This window comes from Stylophora pistillata, chromosome 7 (assembly GCF_964205215.1).
Source record: "Stylophora pistillata chromosome 7, jaStyPist1.2, whole genome shotgun sequence".
NCBI classification, from domain to species: domain Eukaryota; kingdom Metazoa; phylum Cnidaria; class Anthozoa; order Scleractinia; family Pocilloporidae; genus Stylophora; species Stylophora pistillata.
The window spans coordinates 29320990-29338216 of record NC_142525.1 but is presented as its reverse complement, the minus strand read 5'-3'; the positions used below and the strand labels follow the sequence as shown (position 1 = coordinate 29338216).

General features: G+C 37.8%; 2 protein-coding genes across 5 annotated transcripts in view; both read right to left on the bottom strand.

The window, feature by feature from the left end:
* The window catches only part of LOC111320743 (uncharacterized), an 8809-nt gene extending 2734 nt beyond the window's left edge, over nt 1-6075 (bottom strand). Inside the window, exons 1-7 of one of the 3 annotated variants that reach the window (XM_088727581.1) lie at nt 5755-5964; nt 4825-4913; nt 2566-3172; nt 2007-2101; nt 1649-1808; nt 1077-1140; nt 315-571 (exon numbers count right to left, since the gene is read on the bottom strand). In XM_088727581.1, coding sequence (XP_088583707.1) covers nt 315-571; nt 1077-1140; nt 1649-1808; nt 2007-2101; nt 2566-3153 — 1164 coding nt within the window. In that variant the 5' untranslated portion in view covers nt 3154-3172; nt 4825-4913; nt 5755-5964. Of the gene's footprint in view, nt 1-314; nt 572-1076; nt 1141-1648; nt 1809-2006; nt 2102-2565; nt 3173-4824; nt 4914-5754 lie in introns of all 3 variants that reach the window. The other 2 variants (XM_088727582.1, XM_022923430.2) reach the window with 2 other exon arrangements.
* A 1273-nt stretch (nt 6076-7348) lies between these two features.
* Nucleotides 7349-16744, bottom strand: LOC111320744 (uncharacterized). 2 transcript variants are annotated; one of them, XM_022923431.2, is made up of 8 exons: nt 16598-16744; nt 15305-15865; nt 14582-14676; nt 14108-14267; nt 13680-13743; nt 13113-13366; nt 9694-9871; nt 7349-8381 (listed from the first exon to the last, which is right to left on the bottom strand). In XM_022923431.2, the coding sequence occupies exons 2-8, from the start codon at nt 15857-15859 to the stop codon at nt 8239-8241; spliced, it is 1449 nt and encodes a 482-aa protein (XP_022779166.2). In that variant the 5' UTR covers nt 15860-15865; nt 16598-16744; the 3' UTR covers nt 7349-8238. The 2 variants fall into 2 exon arrangements, with proteins under 2 accessions (XP_022779166.2, XP_088583712.1); XM_088727586.1 differs by lacking the exon at nt 16598-16744 and adding an exon at nt 16399-16501.
* Nucleotides 16745-17227: the final 483 nt, after the last annotated feature.

Below are 17227 nucleotides of genomic sequence, written 5' to 3'. Positions count from 1 at the left end.
TTTATTTTTGTTAGTTTGCCTTGCCAGTCACCTCCTTTCAGTAGTTTGTGAGGGACAATGTTGTAACAAACCTACGTTTCTACTCTCTCAGGATGTCCCACGCAAATAAAAGACTTACACCTTAGAACCTTTCCTAGATGTAACAGAAATTAGATTATACGGAGTAGTCTTACTTTCATTTCTAATTGATGCGAAAGAACGTCTGGATTGAAACAATGCAATGGACGAGAGATATAAGATGTTGCATTAATGTGAAAGACACCTTTTAATCTGTAGCGAGACACGTTCTAGAAAAGCTACGTTGGACTAGCTACCTCGTAAGAAGAAGTCAAGGTTTGCATTGATTCCCAAATGGCGGAGAGATGGTAGTTTTGTAAGCAGTGCGCAAGATCTCGTCTGTTCTCATGAAATAGCACTCCTACGTCCCTCTGGAGTTCAAACTTCTTCACAGCGAGAAGAGTTTTCAGTTTATTCCTCCTCTGATAATAGGAGGCTGTATAGCTATCTAGTAATATTCCCTTGACTTCTTTTGATTTCAGGGCATTGACCGCGTCATCGATGTTGTTGTAGACTGAGGAAAAGACAACAAATAAAGAACACAAATAACGTACATATCATATCAAACAAAACAAATAAAAGACAAAAAATCTTTGATGGGGAAGTCTAACAAAAGGGAAGCTTAATTTGCCTTTGGTATCTACTCATATTCCAAATTATTTACTAAACTAGACATTCTAGTCTTCTCGGATAGGGATGAAAAAACCGCAAGCCCCGTCTCCTGCATCTTCTCTATAAAGGGGACGTTAAAGTTGGCAGGGGACGTTAAAGAACCCACAGACTTATCGCAAAGAGCAGGGAACGTAGCTCCCGGTGTTGTGGTCTGGCCATGTACACTAAAATTGGGGTAAGAGATAGGGAAAGGTAAATTACCTAGTTGGAGACAACCTTGTCTTATTGTAAATTCACCTGCCTTTGGCAAATTGTTAAATACAATACAATACAATACAACTATTGTCTGAATTCTTCCCCTCTCCGAAGATCAAAATGCTCTCTCAGTTTGTACAAGCTTTTATTACTTTTTGTTTGCGCACGCTCTTCCAGTGCATGTTGATATTCTGTTCCATTTCCTATCACTCCAACCTGTTAAAGTACAGAAATATAATTATATTCAGTTACTTAAGGAAGTACTAGCTGACTGAGCTTCAAGTCCATGCGAGAAACTCAAATGCTTAGCTTTTCCTTTGTTCAGTTTTCTAATTTCATGGCTTACATATAACCTACACTGAACCTGCCAATGAATCTTCCATTGCTCAGTTTGTAGAGCTTTGGAACGAAAAGTTTAAATGGGCAGGGGTCTTCAAATTCCTCATACCTTTCCCTATCCACTATCCTCCAATAATCATCTTAAAATCCATTTACTTCACATGCATTTACAAATGATAACCCTACTAATCTAAAAAGCATTAGCAACGTAAGTTCAAATTTCACGGTTACTTTTAGAAAGAGGAGGATGTCATGCAACCTTTATCAGAGTCGTTAAAACCACAAGTGTTTGATTAGGTGTATGGGAATACTTTGAGCCGTAGTATCGCTGGTCACTTAAATAGGAGAGAGCTAATGTTTACTGATCGATATTGTTCAAACTCACTTGAACACCATGTAGGCTAGTTGGTTCATTTTGCAGGGAGAGAGCTGTCAATGTAGTGGTGACATTTGCCATGAAAATTGCCATCGCTATGAGGCCAAATAAGATCCAGACGACAGAGAAAATACGAGCCACGGCCGACTTGGGTGCCTTGTCTCCATATCTTGCGTATAAAAAGGTACAAAACAAACAAGGATTAGTAATAATTACTCTCACTCGTAGGATGGTGTCCTGGCGAGAAAATAAGCCTAAGAAGCTTAACCACGAGAGAGCATAAGACAAATGGACGTGTCTGCAATTATAAGACAGTTTGTATTATAGAGAACGGCATTGCCACATGCTAATCTGTCAGACAGCTTACCCTACTGTGGTCATAGATATAAAGGACCACCAAAATCCATCCCATGAGCCCCTGATGAATGAACGTGGAAATTCTTCCCCGTTCCAGTATGTATCCTGGCGGTACAAAAAAAATTACATATGAGGTTTTTTCTCTTGAAATTGTTCCCGGTCACATCCCTATGTAATCATCAGACTGTCTCTATAATTCCTTCTCAACCTTACGCATTGCAAATTATAATATATACGATCTGATTGTTAATGGTTGGGTAGGCAAAATTACATTCTGTTCTGTTCACGAACATTAACTTGTGAAAATCATTATGTGTACACCCCTGAACGTTAAAAATATATGAAGTCGAAGGAACAGTTTTGATCCAAGTCCACATGTTTTGTCAACAAAATGAAAATATACTCATATCGGATTATTTGATAAAATCACGGATGCTTAAAATATGGGTTAGGATCAAGCAGTTAAAAAAAACCACTGAAATTTCTTAAGAGACTGACTTGTAAGGATAAATAGATATGTGGGGGCATTTATCTCGGAGACGTCGTTGTAGTTTTTATCTTAATCTTACCAGAGCCCACATGATGACTCCAGCTATGGCCGTGAAAATCATGGTGACGGCAAGCAATGGCCAAGACTTCAATACAGAATCAAAAACGACGTCAAGAGCGTCGTTTTCAGCATCAGCTAAAGTTATGTATTCCGTTCCAGGATAATCCTCTAGTTTGAAAAAGATGAATTCAGAATACTTTTGATCGTTTTCTTGTTCAAATATGGGAATAGCTATATGGACTTTATTTTGCTTCAGCAATTGTATCATGCCAGATTCACTGTCAGCTCTGAGTGTCGTTAATTCGAAGTGAAGGCCAAATGCTCCGCTACAATCCCAACTCATGTATCTTAACATGGCATCTCGTATTATCCCATGTGCTTCATTGTCTGAGGAACTATTATCGGGGCCTCTCGTATAGGGGGGCTTGTAAATCCAGGCGATGGTTAGGTTTTGTTTTGTCCATTTGTTCTTTTCATCGTCATCATCATCATCATCATCATCATCGTCATGAAGTTTGGATGAGTTTGATTTCGCTGAAGTCACTTGGAAATTACAAGCGACGAGACCAATGAAAACAGCTAAGAATAACTTCAACCAAATCGCCATTATTGTTCTCTGCCAATGACTTGAAACAATAAATCCATTAATCAATTAATCAATCAAACCAAAATAGCAAGCCAACCACGAAAATGAAACAGTCAGTCGGTCAGTCAGTCAGCCATTTAGTCCGTCAGTCAGTCAGTCGTCCAGTCAGTCAGTCATTCGGTCAGTCAGTCGCCCAGTCAGTCAGCCTGTTGGTTAGTCACTCAGTCGATCAGTCAGTCAGTCAGTCAGTCAGTCAGTCAGTCAGTTACTCAGTCAGTCAGTCATCCAGTCGACCATGGCTAGTCAGTCATTCAGACATTCGGTCAGTTAGTCAGTGAGTCAGTCATTGAGTCGTCCAGTCAGTCAGTCTGTTGGTTAGTTAGTCATACAGTTATTCTCCGGTCGGTCGGTCTGTTGGTCAGTCATTCAGTCAGTCGATCAGTTAGTCAGTCATTCAGTCGTCCAATCAATCAATGAGTCCTTCAGTCAGTCAGTCGTCTAATCAGTCAGTCAGTCAGTCAGTTTGTGGGCAAGTTAGTCATTATTCTTATCGTGACATGGATCTATTCTTAATAAACAGGAGAAAAGGTGTTCTCGAGACTTATTTTTATTTAAAAATTTGCTCAATACCGGATGAAATCTTTATAATGCGATTGACCTTCGAAAAAAAATGTCCTGGTTTTGGCCACCTCAAAAATTGACCTTGTTTTACGTGGTAGAAAAATTCTCACCATGTTGTAAGAATGCGTGCGCTAACACCCGTTCGCCACTCCTTTTGTTCGGAAGGCGAGGATTTTTCTGCGGCCATCTGTTGCATAAATGACTTGCATAATTTTTCTTTGAAAGCTACTTGCATAATTTCTTTTTGAAAAGATGCTTGCATAATTTCGCTTGGAATTCATATTTCAAGCCATTCGATCAGTGTTAACAAGAAACAAGATACTGCTTATTTTCTCTTTCAGAAAGCAAAGTTTATTCATGTTGAGATCGTGATATCGAATTCAGAAAAGTTTCTTTCGATTTATTTAATTTGTATTTGTATCTAAGGCATTGTTTAATTAGTTCACAAACAGAATTATCTGAATACACCGATTGTAATGATAAATAAAAATAATAAATAAAATAATAATAATAAATAATAAAAAATAAATAAAAAATAAAAATAATAATAAAAAAATAAAAAAAAAATAAATAATAAAAATAAAAAAAAATAAAAATAATAAAAAAATAAAAATAATAATAATAATAAAAAAAGATAAAAACAGTAAACAGTTTTTAACGTGGAGAAACACTTAGCTAGAAGCTAGTTTAAAGGTTTTCCACCAAACAACTGAAACAAATAATTCAAATTGAAAATAACATTATTAAGAATCCCAACTGGCCGAAGGCAAACCAGTCGGCTATATTACAAGCATGACCGAGGATTTGAAACTCGGGGCAACCGTGAAACAAATACCTTAAACGTTTTTCAGGTCCTTTTTGACAAAGTCTTAGCTCAGAATTTTTTTTAAGATGAGGGTATTATTATCTATTTTTGTGTCGCTAAACATTTATCCAAGTTTGTTGTAGTTTTGAAGGCGAATCACTGAAAAAGTTGATGTCATCTTTTAAAGCTCGATCGACATGCACACCACCTTTTTCTGTGAAATCGTTTGATATGCAATTTACTGTTTTAATGTTAAGGTAAATTACCTGAGCTTATGAAATCTTTAGAAATCAATACAAAATTTGATCAAGCTTCCTGCTGGGAGTCACCGCACCTGTTGTTTTATCGAGTGTTACTGCAGAATAGATTGGAAAAGTTATCATTTTTAATATTGAAAGTATCTTATTGAAAAGCTTGATCAAGAAGATGGCAGTTTCTCGCCTAATTTGCGTTTTAGAAAAATTAGCTAATAGCCTTGAAACGAAAAATAAGAAAAGAAAAATTTTTAGTACATTGAAATCATATATTTTTTCTTGTAGGTGCTATGTGTGATTTTTCCCCCGAACTGGAAATGGCTTTTGGTAAACTAAGGGGTTATCCACCTGCCTCAACGAATTTCGTGACAATTGCCGCCGTGTCCTTCGTTCTTTAGCGATCCGAAGTTAAAACCGATACCCTCACGCAACAGCTTTATGTAAAGGGTAACTTTTACTTCGCTGGTTTGTTTATGCTCTCTTGACAAGTTATTAGTTATGGTATTTTTGTTGATTTTCATATTCTCAACTTCGCCAAACCTCAAACTACTACGTTGAAAGATCTCAAGAAAATTTAGGCCGGGGGCGAAAATTATCTCATTGCATTTTTTTAACCAGTGGCTATGGAAGAAATGTTTTGGCCTACTCATAGGCTTTCCACCCGTTATTTTATTTCTCAGTTCCTTACCTTTAGCTTCAAGCTGATTCAGTGATAACGAAAAGAACGTTTAAATTTACCCGATTTATAAGGACTCAACTGAACAGAAGAAGTATTAATTGAAATGCGGCATTCACGAAAAACCTGAATCAAGTACATATTTCAAACAGTGTACCGCTTTAACAGCAATCACAGAACGTATTAGACTGAAATTTGCGTTTTGTGAACCAGGTGAATCAGTAAAATTTACATAAGATAAAGATTCTGGGTGAGTAGATGCATACCTTTTCGGAAATGACTAGAATCCCTCTAGATCGTGTTCAATGATATACGAGCATTTGGAATGATTCATTGGCATGGAACCTGTGCAGTAATATGTAATATATTTTCCAAATGTGCAGATTTTAAAAACTGACCATTTTACAGTTCTTTGGTTTCAAGACAGGCTCTCGAGCCACACGCTACTCGCTCTATTTGACGACTTTGGAAATAATTAACCGATCTGATCTATCAAAATAATATTCATTGTATCGAGTAAGTACCACGGTGTTTCACTGTGTGAGCTCTTTGATTTCGTAAAGAACGTATTTTCTGCACATATCCAATGAGGAAAGACTAATCGGCAGGTCAAGAAAACGAGTAATTGAAAGTCATTGTGATATTAGCACCTGTTCGAATTATGATGAAAATGCAAAAGTAATTTCGCTCGTAGTCACTGTCATGGCGGACTAAAATGTCGTTTCCAGGGAAGACTTAAGTCTTTGAGAAAGTGTGGAATTTTACTGTGAGAAAGAAGTCAGACAAGACAGTAAGAAAGCTAAAAAACAAACCAAAAATCAAAACAAAGAAAAACACAAAAACAAGAAATGAGAAATTTCGTATTAGTTCTGAAAATCGTTAGCACTTTTAAAATTCCTTTTCGGTTTGTTCAATTTTGAGCATCCATTTATTTGTTTATTTTTTACTAATGTGTTGTATTAAATTAAATATGTATTTATTTTCCATTATTTTGAGCAAGGAATCATATAGACAAACGCAGTTGCTTACGTGACGGCCACCCTCGCCATCAAAGGATAATAGGAATGTGTTCGTAATATCTCCACGAGTTACATCTCCAGTCGTATGCAGACTACCAGAATGCCTTGTAGACTCTGTTTGTAGGGCATTATGGTAGTCTTTCTGCTGTCCGAATGCATGCAGCTAAGTGAACTAGTGAACTAATTAAACGACACAATGCAATGCATGTTATATAACTAAGTGAAAACTTAACACATAGTTTGAGACAAAGCCCCATCAAAGTGGAGATCAGAAAAACGAAATGGGGGTGGATCAGCCACAAACTCAGGAAATCCTCCCTCAAACGTCACCAAGCAAGCCCTTGAATGGAACCCACAAGGAAAGCAAAACATAGGAAGACCGAAACAGACTTGGCGCAGGAACACTGACGCAGAGGTGAAGGCCATTGGAACAACACGGGCACAGCTGAGGTGGACCGCACAGAACCGAGTGCGTTGGAGGAGTGTCGTTTACGGCCCTATGTTCCTCAGGGGACCAAAAGGCTTAAGTCAAGTAAGTCAGTTTGAGACAATTATGAAACAGTAGGTTATGTCCAGTTGTTTTTGTTAATAGAGCTGAAAACTTAAGGAAGGTAATGTTAGACGTTCGACTTTAACAAGAATTTGAAATCTCCAAATTAAAGAGAACCGTGATTTGCACTGTTTCGTGAATTTCTTTTGTACGGTGAAAGTAAGAGGCCATCGGTAAGTTTACGTAAGAATAGACCACTTTCACGGCCTCAAGCCTAAATTTCAAGATGCAGATTAGCGGATATAATGAGGAGTAATGGGTAAAAGCTGGAGAAGAATCTAGACAAAAAAGTTTAAAATCATACACTGTAGCTATATTCTAGTACGATAGGCTTATTATACAAGTTCACTTTTTCATCAGCAATTTCTACAATCAAGTTGTGATAGATAGATAACACTTTCCTCGCTTTATCCTATTACATAGATATCAACAGATATCTAATTTACATAGATATGTAAATTAGATATTTTTTGAACTGGCTGCACATGTGTCCATTTTTCACAATTTAATTTAATTTTAATTTTTTTCAATTTAATTGAATTCGTCAAACAAATACAGTTAACAATGAATTAAAAAAAAAAAAGAAAAAACTGGTTGAATGACAGGTAAGAATAACAGGACATAAGTCCCAATTGACAATTTTTACCTTTAAAAAATAAAATATAAACTTAAATTCCTAAAATACAATGTAAATATCTATGGAGGGCGGTATATAGATAAATTATTAAAGTACAAGAGTTGTATTTGTCTTTTGATAGAAGATATATTGTTAGCTATTTTAATATCCATGGGTAGGGAGTTCCAAAGTTTGACAGTTCTAGTAAAATATGATTGACGGTAATAGTCTTTACTGTGTTGAGAGATAGGTCTATAGTTCGCAGAATCGAAGTTGCGCGTGTTGTATCGAGGCGTTGACTTTATTAACACGTTTGAAGAGATATTTTTCATCCATTTTGGATCTTGTGAAGCAAAATCAGGTCATTGATCTCGCGTCTGAATTCAAGAGGCAATAGTTTAAGTGTTACAGGTCGCTCTGTTTAAGAAATATCTGATGGTGGATAGTTAAGTATGAATTTTGTTGCTCGTCGTTGAACATTCTCTATCAGGTTTATGTACTTAGCCATGTATGGTGACCACACGTTACTTGCGTATTCTAAATTTGTAAATCCCAACCGCGCCGTTTACCGGTTATCTCGAATTTTTGACACTTTTGATTCCAGTACTGTGAAATGATCTTGCATTTGTTTAAGAAGTCTTTTGGCCACTTCAAAGTCGTTCAGAATACTTTCTCTCTCAGTTAACGCCATCCCTTTGTTTTCGGCTCCTGTTAAGTGAATGAAGTTTAGTTTTCAGCGATGCCTGGAAACAACATCAATGATTGCCGAAAATTTGAGACAATATGGCGGAGGCGGTTCTCGTGTTACAACCAAAATGGCGCCGAAACAGTATAAGAAAATGTATGGGATAAGATTGTTTTTTCAAAGTAGCTGTCTAAGAATGGGATATTCTTTCGCTGCGTACTTGGAAATGCAGCCTGCATCGGTTAAAGCGTCCATCGCTACGAAAAAAAAAATAATCAAGCCTACCTTTTCCTAAGGTATACGAGTAAACTCATAATTCTGACTCCATTTTCCCATACAAACTCTTAAAATCTGCTTCGACTAGGCGTTACAATTCTTTTGTCGCGGCAACAACCTTGTGAATATTCGCAACTGTGTAGTTCGATATACATTCTGCAGCGGTTTGCTCATCTAAATTGCTCGTAAACGGTCGAATATGTGGGCACACAAATTTCCCTCCAGCCGGGAAACTCTTCGTATTTTTACAGAGCTCAAAAGCCAAATACGCCATTTTTAAATATCCCAATTTTAGGAAGAAAGAACACAAAAGATACAAGTCCCAGTAACTGCAAAATTTGACTGCCATTTTCCTTGTTTTGACATTTCCTTTGGACAAACACAAAATTATAAATAAAAAGGTACCAGGCCTTTCTCTCGTGGGGTTTAACGAAAATAGAAAGTTACGTGTTCACTTCGCTTCTACCGCCGCCATATTGAATTGTCTATAATACGATATACCGCTGACATTTCGTAACGGGCTCGAAATGTCCCCGATTTCTGGTGATGGACTAACTACACATTACACTGTAAATTTTTAGAGATGGGACGTCGTTGAATTTGATAAATAAACCAAACACGCAAACAAATGAAGACGTAAATAAATAGATACATTGGTGGATGAACTGAAAGAGTGAATGAATGGGTGGATGTATAGGTAAATGAATGAATGGTTGATGGAGATATGGCTGTTTGAATAAGTGAACGATTGTGAAATGAACGAATGGATGGGTCACTTAATCTGCAAATGACCAGCGGGTAGGTAAATTGATAGATTAGTTAACTAAAGAATTCAAAATGAGTCACAGTTATATCAATGGTACCGCTTACTCAATAAAACATGCAGAAAATATAATTCCGAACGCGATGAACAAATAAACAATGAGTATGAAAGCGATCTTTTCAGGCCTTATTTTCACTAGTGAGTAGTGCTCATCACTGTGAAGATCGCTCTCGTACTCATACTTTTAGCCGCAGTTCATAAGTGGACACTGTCAAAAAAAAAAACAACAACCTTACCCCACTCTATCACGGAATTTTTCTGCTTATCCGACTTCTTCCTGATAAGTGTGTCCCATATTATTCCAATACAAAGCATTCCTGCTAAAACTCCAAGCAATATGTACAACAATATTTTAACAAAGCTGGAGGAATCGTCAAACAAACTGAATTGTTTTGCCAGACTGCGTTTAGTGAGCTGCCAAAAAAGAAGGCATTTATTATTATTTTATCAATTAATCCATTAATCATGACTCAAATCGTGCCAACCATTACGTAGGACTAATCAGATTAGTCACTTTTGTTTAAAGTGCACCTGACCCCTAAATTTTTTTTCATTACAAAAACTCTTCATGCTTTGGTGAGTATCTCTTCGAAAAAATTTTTGGATTTGGTCAAATCCTTGAATTTTTGTGGCCCCTTCAAGTACGGAAAATCGCATTAAAATCTCACGACCGCGTTTCAAGGATCAAGAGTCTGGCGACTAATATGACGTCATTTCGAGAACCCAACAATCTGTATTTTGCGCCATTTTGCAAAGTTCACTGGTTATGTTTGGAAGGTTAAATCGATATTGGTCGCAAATATGCCGCACAGATATGTTGTTGGGGGTTGTAGTAACGTCAGAAGCTTGGAGAATGGAATAGCGCTCCATACGATACCGCTTTACGGCGATGAGCATCCAGAGGCGAAGAAACGAAGGAAGAGATGAATAGATTTTATGAGACTGAAACTTGCTAAATGGTAGCCATCGAAGAGTTCTGTGATATGCTCGAAGCATTTCAAGCCAGATGATTTTGTTCGAAACTACACGTTGTTGAAGGACCAAAAAAACTCTATCAAATCCGTATTTAGAGCGAGACAGCTTCGGAATTACCGCTTTTCCGACAGTTCATACTGAAGTACATGTAGCTGAGGACGAACAACCCTTGAGTAATCGAGGCAAAACTATGGTGGTGATTTCCCGTAGACTCAACAAAGTCAATCGACAGACGACAAAAGCCACGTTTCAAACATTGGCATATTTTTTTTGCGTCAGTTTTCAAACGAGACTGTTTCGAACTTCATAACTTGAAAATCCAGGTGCGATATGTTTTCGTAAACTTGAAAAGGAATCACACCAACCAGCAGTAAATATTGCTAACCTTTCTTCGCTTCCCGTCTTCCGATACCTTTCCTTCTCTTTGATTTTGAACTTGTCCGCAGCTAATCTCAGACTCCACGTCTGAAGACAAACGGGGTGAGATCCTGGGTGTTCAGTGATACAGGCCAGGTTAACATCAGTGTTAGTTTTGAAACGCTATTTATTTCCTTTGTACCTTAGATTATTGCTTAAACACCGATTGTTTACGCTTAGTTAACGTTTATCTACGTCACGGTTTATTTTAGTCGATTACTGTAATGCAAAGACAAGCAAAAAAACAACGATAAAAACCAACGTTTCGGTGTCATCATGACGCCATTGTCAAGGAGAAATAAAAATTACAAAATTTGCGGCAAGGTGCAACAGTAAATTAGCATAAATATGTTAGGAGCTAATTGTACAAATACTTTTGCGCGAATCGAATCGCTTTGCACGTTCAGAGTGGGTTTTAGGTCGCTGATGAAAAGCACTTCGTTCACCAAACAATCGAACTTGTTACTACACTTTTTCAGAATGCTTAAACGTCTCAGTTGGTCTTTCGGGACTTCGCTGTGCCGTTCGTGGTAGTGTTTATTGAAGATGCCTTTCGTTTATGTCCATCCACGCGTGTGTGTAAGTGTCCGCGTGTATAGCCCACATAACCCGCATCACACAGGTCACATTGAAAGCGATAAACGACGCGTTGTTGGTTGACGATCTGTGGTTTGATTTCTCGTACTTTAAGATCTTGGCCAACTTAGCGGCTAACAAATACTGGCTGAACCCACTCTGCACCTTCATGCTAAGATTCTTGAGCTCTTTCTTAATTACTGTAATTGTTGTGAAATTGTTACGCAATTTATGTCAGTCATTCGCTCATATTACGGGCTTGCGACAAACAGAGAACCATTTTTTGATCGCTGTCAAGAGGTTGTGCGCTCCGCCACTCAGTGTAAAATTGTTTCGTCTACTCCGCTACCCGCGCTTTTCAAGTACGCTAGGAGCTCTACCAAATTCGAACCACACACACACGTCATTCTACTACATTTGCTATCGCAATCACACCAAGTATTCAGCAACTACCTTATTTATCGCTACCTGGCTACGTTCCATTTTTGTATCTCATAAAGTTAAACACTTGGGATTGTTACACGTGGTGCTTGTGCGTTTGTTTTGGGGCTCTATGTACTAGCTATCCTTCCACAGCTAAGCAACGCTATCTTGTGATTCTCTGGAATTCACAATCAGGGGCAAAATCTTGTATGACAAAGTCACTCTTGATCGAGTCTTCGCAGCCTTCCAGTTCACAACAGCAATAACATTCACTGATGTTTTGTAACAAAGCGACGTTGCAATTTCCACACTTCCACCTAAAGTTCACAAATTTATGTTAGCAGAAAAATCATCCAAGAAATACATACACAACTGCGCCAGAAGCAATCGTGCCAACACATGTAATGCATAACTAAAGCTCACGCGAATATGTATATAAGGGAGAAACCCGCGAATCTCACCACTCCTTCAGTTCTACATTGCCCCGTAACCGGTCCTTAAGGCTTCGTTCGAGCCCTTCGTTAGCCTTCATTTCTTCTTGGTATTTTTCTATCCATTCTGCATCAGCCAGTGGCTCGTCAGTATAACCAGAATCGAAATCGCTTGAATCGCTCGAAGTTTCTAGTGATAATGGTGAAACGCGGGATGACTGCCCTTCGTCTTAAAATTCGTATTCAGCGATAAAATTCATTTCCGAGTCGTCTGAGTCGAAGCTTGTCTCCATATCCAATGATTCGGAAGACATTTTTCACTTGAATTTCACAGGCTACGAAGACCAAATAGAATGAATCTCGTGCTAGAAAGGCTTTAGCAGATCGACGACTGGCTGAGAATTCCTTCAGCGTCTTCTCGAAGTGACGTCACAAGTTACTCTGCCCAGATCCCCATTTACACGGTCGTAGTCCATTCGGATCTCGACTTCAAGGGGCCATAAAAAATTGAGAATTTAACCAAATCCAACAAGTTTTTCGAGGAAATACTCACCAAAGCATGAAGATTTTTTAAAGTGAAAGAAAATATAGGGGTCAGGTGCACTTTAAGTGATCGGATAACATAAGTCGCCGGCTCAGTTAAATGTTAAATGTTTTTCACGTTTCACATACAATAGTTGACAAATGTGCGAAAACAAAAAAGAGGGAAAAAAAATACAAGAGACAACAACTAAGCAATGACAAGAACACGAACAAGCAGGAAATGTACAGATCAGAGAGATCTGAGCTTGCTGCTTAAAGGTTTTTCGCAACTTAAAGCTCTACTTTACTACCTTATATGTTGTAGTGATGGTTTGAGCCGACCTCCAAATGGTGGAACGTTGATAATTTAGGCAATCTGCTAGGTCTTTTCTGTCCTGTGAAAAGAGAACCCCGACATCTCTTTGAAGCTCCAATTTCTTGACGGTGAGAAGCGTTTTCAATTTTTCTCTTGAGTGATAAAAGATGTTTGTGTAGTGATCTATGAATATTCCATCCACGTCCTTGGACTGTAAAGCTTTGACGGCGTCGTTGATACTGGTGTGCACTAAATGTAGTAGTTAAAAAAAAACAAAACAGAAATAAAAAAACAAAAAAATTATAAACAAGGCAGACTGGCACAAACGTTAACAAAAGGAGGAAATAAAATAATTGATCGGCATGGATATGAGCATGGATATGAGCGTGCATACTCCGTACACGTATCCAAGACATTATTTCCTTATAACGTCTGTGGTAGATGGACCTTGCTTTGCAGCGATGTTTCTTGTCACTATGGTATAGCTTATACTATAGCTTATACTTTATATTATTTTAAGGACACCTAATAGCACATGGTACTTCTTGGATTGTACGTATACCTATTGGTTCAGCTTCCTCTTGTTGCGCGTGTTGGTACTCTGTCCCATTTCCTAAAACTGCAACCTGATGAAAGTTTTATTGTCAAATATAGAAAAGTATTCTACAAAACACAGTTGCATCATTATTATGATAATGTAATGGGATCGTTTTCAAAGAGAACGACGACGGCAACGAAAAACAAGGAGAGGACGCGGAAGAAGAAGAAGAAGAAGAGCAAGACCAAGAGAAAGAAAAGTCCAAGGACAAGGCCAGGCCGGGAAAATCAAGACATCACTACGTGTATGTTAATGATAACATTTTCGTATTGATCTATACAGTAATCCACTCGGGAATGCATGAGATACTTTCCAGGCCGTTTGTATAGCTAATTTATCCATGACATGTCACGTTATTTTTCTTTTATCGTTCAGAAATCTATCCACCCTACCTTCTTATTAGCAAAACTGCTTGGTTCGGTTTCCAGGGTAAGTGCCGTCAGTGCCGTAGTAACGTTCGCCGTAAAGATAGCCATAACAATCAGGCCCACGAGGATCCAAACAATGGAGAATATCCGTGCAGGAAGAGATTTGGGAGATTTGTCACCATAGCTAAAGGCGAAAAAGATCAATTATCATTTTTTAATTCTGCTTGCACATTAATTATGAGGGAACATTTAGAATTAGATAGGTGAACCATGTTGAAACGGCTCGAATTAAACGTTAGACATCAACGAGGGAGGGTTTTCTAGCCCACTGTTTCGATGTTCAATTCAAATTTGTGGTGTCAGGGTTTGTTCGTCTACACTTTTGGAGTGTTAGGTAGACTCATCTTACAAAACAACTCGGTCGATAAATTTAAATAAAATCACTAAAAGTGGTAAAATTATTTTTTGCAAGGCTAGTTATTTAACTAAAGAGTTTACCCTACTGTGGTCATCGAAATAAAGGACCACCAAAATCCATCCCATGAACCTTTGATGAATGATCGCGGAAATTCTTCACTGTTCCAATAAGTGTCCTGAAAGAACAAAGAAATGATGCTAAATATGAAAACAGAAAGATTTCATTAATTAAGTAAATAAAAAGATATGATCATGTTTTCCCCAGTTTGTGTAGCCCCAACTCGTAGTTCAGTCTCCGCTGCAAAATGAACCGGCCAGTGTTGTTGATAACGAGGCAAGTAATCAAATCCTGTTACAAGAAGAATTGAGTGATCTTAAAATTTAAACCGTCTCTTAAGGACACAAAATAGTGATCTTATGATCAAATAATCCAAACTAAAATTGTCACTGCACACTCCTCACTTTCGACAACGTTAATATTTTATGGAAAACGCTTGTCACATAGTTGAGAATTGCGCGTAAGGAGTTTCCTGTACCTAAGTTGGAAGCTCTGTGTCTGATTTATTTTTGCAATTGCCCTTCGATCGGCTGTCGTGATGAATGCGATTTCCAATCTTTCTCAGATAAGATGGGCTGCTGACATTGGAGGTTTCTCCATTAAACGCAAAAAAAAAGAAATGCATGTAAATCATTATGCAAGGTTTTATTCAACAGCAAGAAAGAAAAAAAGTTACTGTAGTGAATATGCCTAGAAAATAACATTGGGGTGTTAGAGACAATTTGATTTCACAAGCGCAAACATACCAATGCCCACATAATAACCCCTGAAATTGCTGTCAGGACCAGAGTAACAGCTAGCAGTGGCCAAGACCTTAGTACGGCATCCAAAACGTCGCTCATCTTATTGTTCCTTTCCTCAGAGCTAATGAAGTCTGTTCCTGGATAATCAACTACTTTGAAAAACGGAAACTCGCTGTAGTGTCTGTCCCCTTTTGGCTCGAAAATAGGAGCTGCAACGTGGACTTTGTTTTGCCTCAAGAGTTCGATCATTTCATATTCACTGTTTATGTGCCGGTCTTGTATTTGGTATTTTCCATTATGAAGGTAACTGCATTCATACTCGATGTATCGTAAAAGTGTATCTCGGATTAGTCCCTGAGGCCTGCTGTCTATAGATCCATTGGTAGGCAGTGCGACGTACGGTGGTTTGACAATCCATGTTATTGTAAGATTGAGAAACCATTTGATCTCCCGTTCGTCTTCCTTCGTAGATGAGTTATCTTTGGCTGACACAATATTGAAATGTGTAATAGCAACCCCGGTGAAGACAGCTGTAAATACCTTCATCAAGTATTTCATTGTTACCTTGATTGAAAAGACAAATGTTTTCGTTGTATTATGGAAATTTTTATGGACGATTCAGTCTAAAATTAAAGCAAGCTTTCCAAGGAATTGCTACTTTAAGCCTTCATACATTTTTTAAACTGTACGAATTATGTAAAAAAAAACAAAAAACTGAATATTACATCAGTACTCAATTTTTAGAACTGTTAATCATCGATGAACTTGAAATTATTAGAGATTTTAAGTTGCCCGCTTCGAAAAGTTCTTTACTTTTCAACAACTACTTAAGATGAAAATTAGAAAAAAAGATATGTCGACAAAGAGAGCTTAATGAGGCATAATTCAGTTGGTAAAATGCGTCTCTTAAGCACAACATTTACCAAGCAAAGCAAAACTGTAAGTATAATTGACATATCGGTTGAATATGCGTGTTCATCGAGAAGAAAAAAACAAGTTTGATGACGAGAAACTTGTCGAAGTCAGTCGAATGCTGTGAGAGTCGATTCGCTCAAATTCTTAACGGGCGAACCCGGCGGCTCGATGTGTAAACTTACCCAAAATTAGAGCTGAGTACGAATTTCAGAGTTAGAATTTGCCAAAAATACTTCTTTAACTCCTACTTTGTGTGAACGTTGTCCATGTAATGCATTTGATCTATGAAATATCGCACAAGCAAATGAATGTATTCGCAATGAACGCTACTGGATCCGATCAAATTCGTTGCGGGCGAACCGGCTCGATGTGTAAACTTACCCAAAATTAGAGCTGAGTACGAGTTTCAGAGTTAGAATTTGCCAAAGTTACTTCTTTAACTCCTACTTTGTGTGGACGTAGTTCATGTAATGCATTTGATCTACGAAATACTGCACAAAAAAAAAATGAATGTATTCGCAATCAACGCTAGTGGATGTATAATCTTAACAACTCAAATAAGGAATCCACACGTTAATTAAACATAAGAAACACCTGTCGTTAATTTGTACCTCGACTGCCGGGGAAACACAACGATTCGAATTTTACCGATTTAGCAAAAACAAGTTCCGTCCGAAGTTTATAAACTCACCTGGAAATAGGCAAAAGGTGTTTTGTAGAAATGCAACGTGCTACACACCAAATAGTAGTATAAGATGTTGATAATGATGTGTAACGCAAATGTATTTTTACACAAAGAAGAATATTCGTCAAGCCGTCCCTCGATCATCGTTCTACCGTCAAATTTTTCAATTCAAGCTGTACCTTGAAACTTTCGCTTTCTCACCTTTAATCCCTAATTTAAATCTTCAATTAAACGTAAATTATCTGTACACTTTTCTGCCCTCTTAAGATGCCTTATAAAAGGTCCTGTTGGCAGGATCAGATCGAATCATACAAACAGCTGCAGGA

Excerpts from the sequence above, each read along its gene's own strand:
- LOC111320744 (XM_022923431.2), bottom strand. The coding sequence starts at position 15,859 with ATGAAATACTTGATGAAGGTATTTACAGCTGTCTTCACCGGGGTTGCT. Across the intron at positions 14,268-14,581 it reads ATTTCGATGACCACAGTAGG|CTATGGTGACAAATCTCCCA; the intron begins GTAAACTCTTTA and ends TTTCGCCTTTAG. Across the intron at positions 13,367-13,679 it reads AGAGGAAGCTGAACCAATAG|TGCACACCAGTATCAACGAC; the intron begins GTATACGTACAA and ends TACTACATTTAG.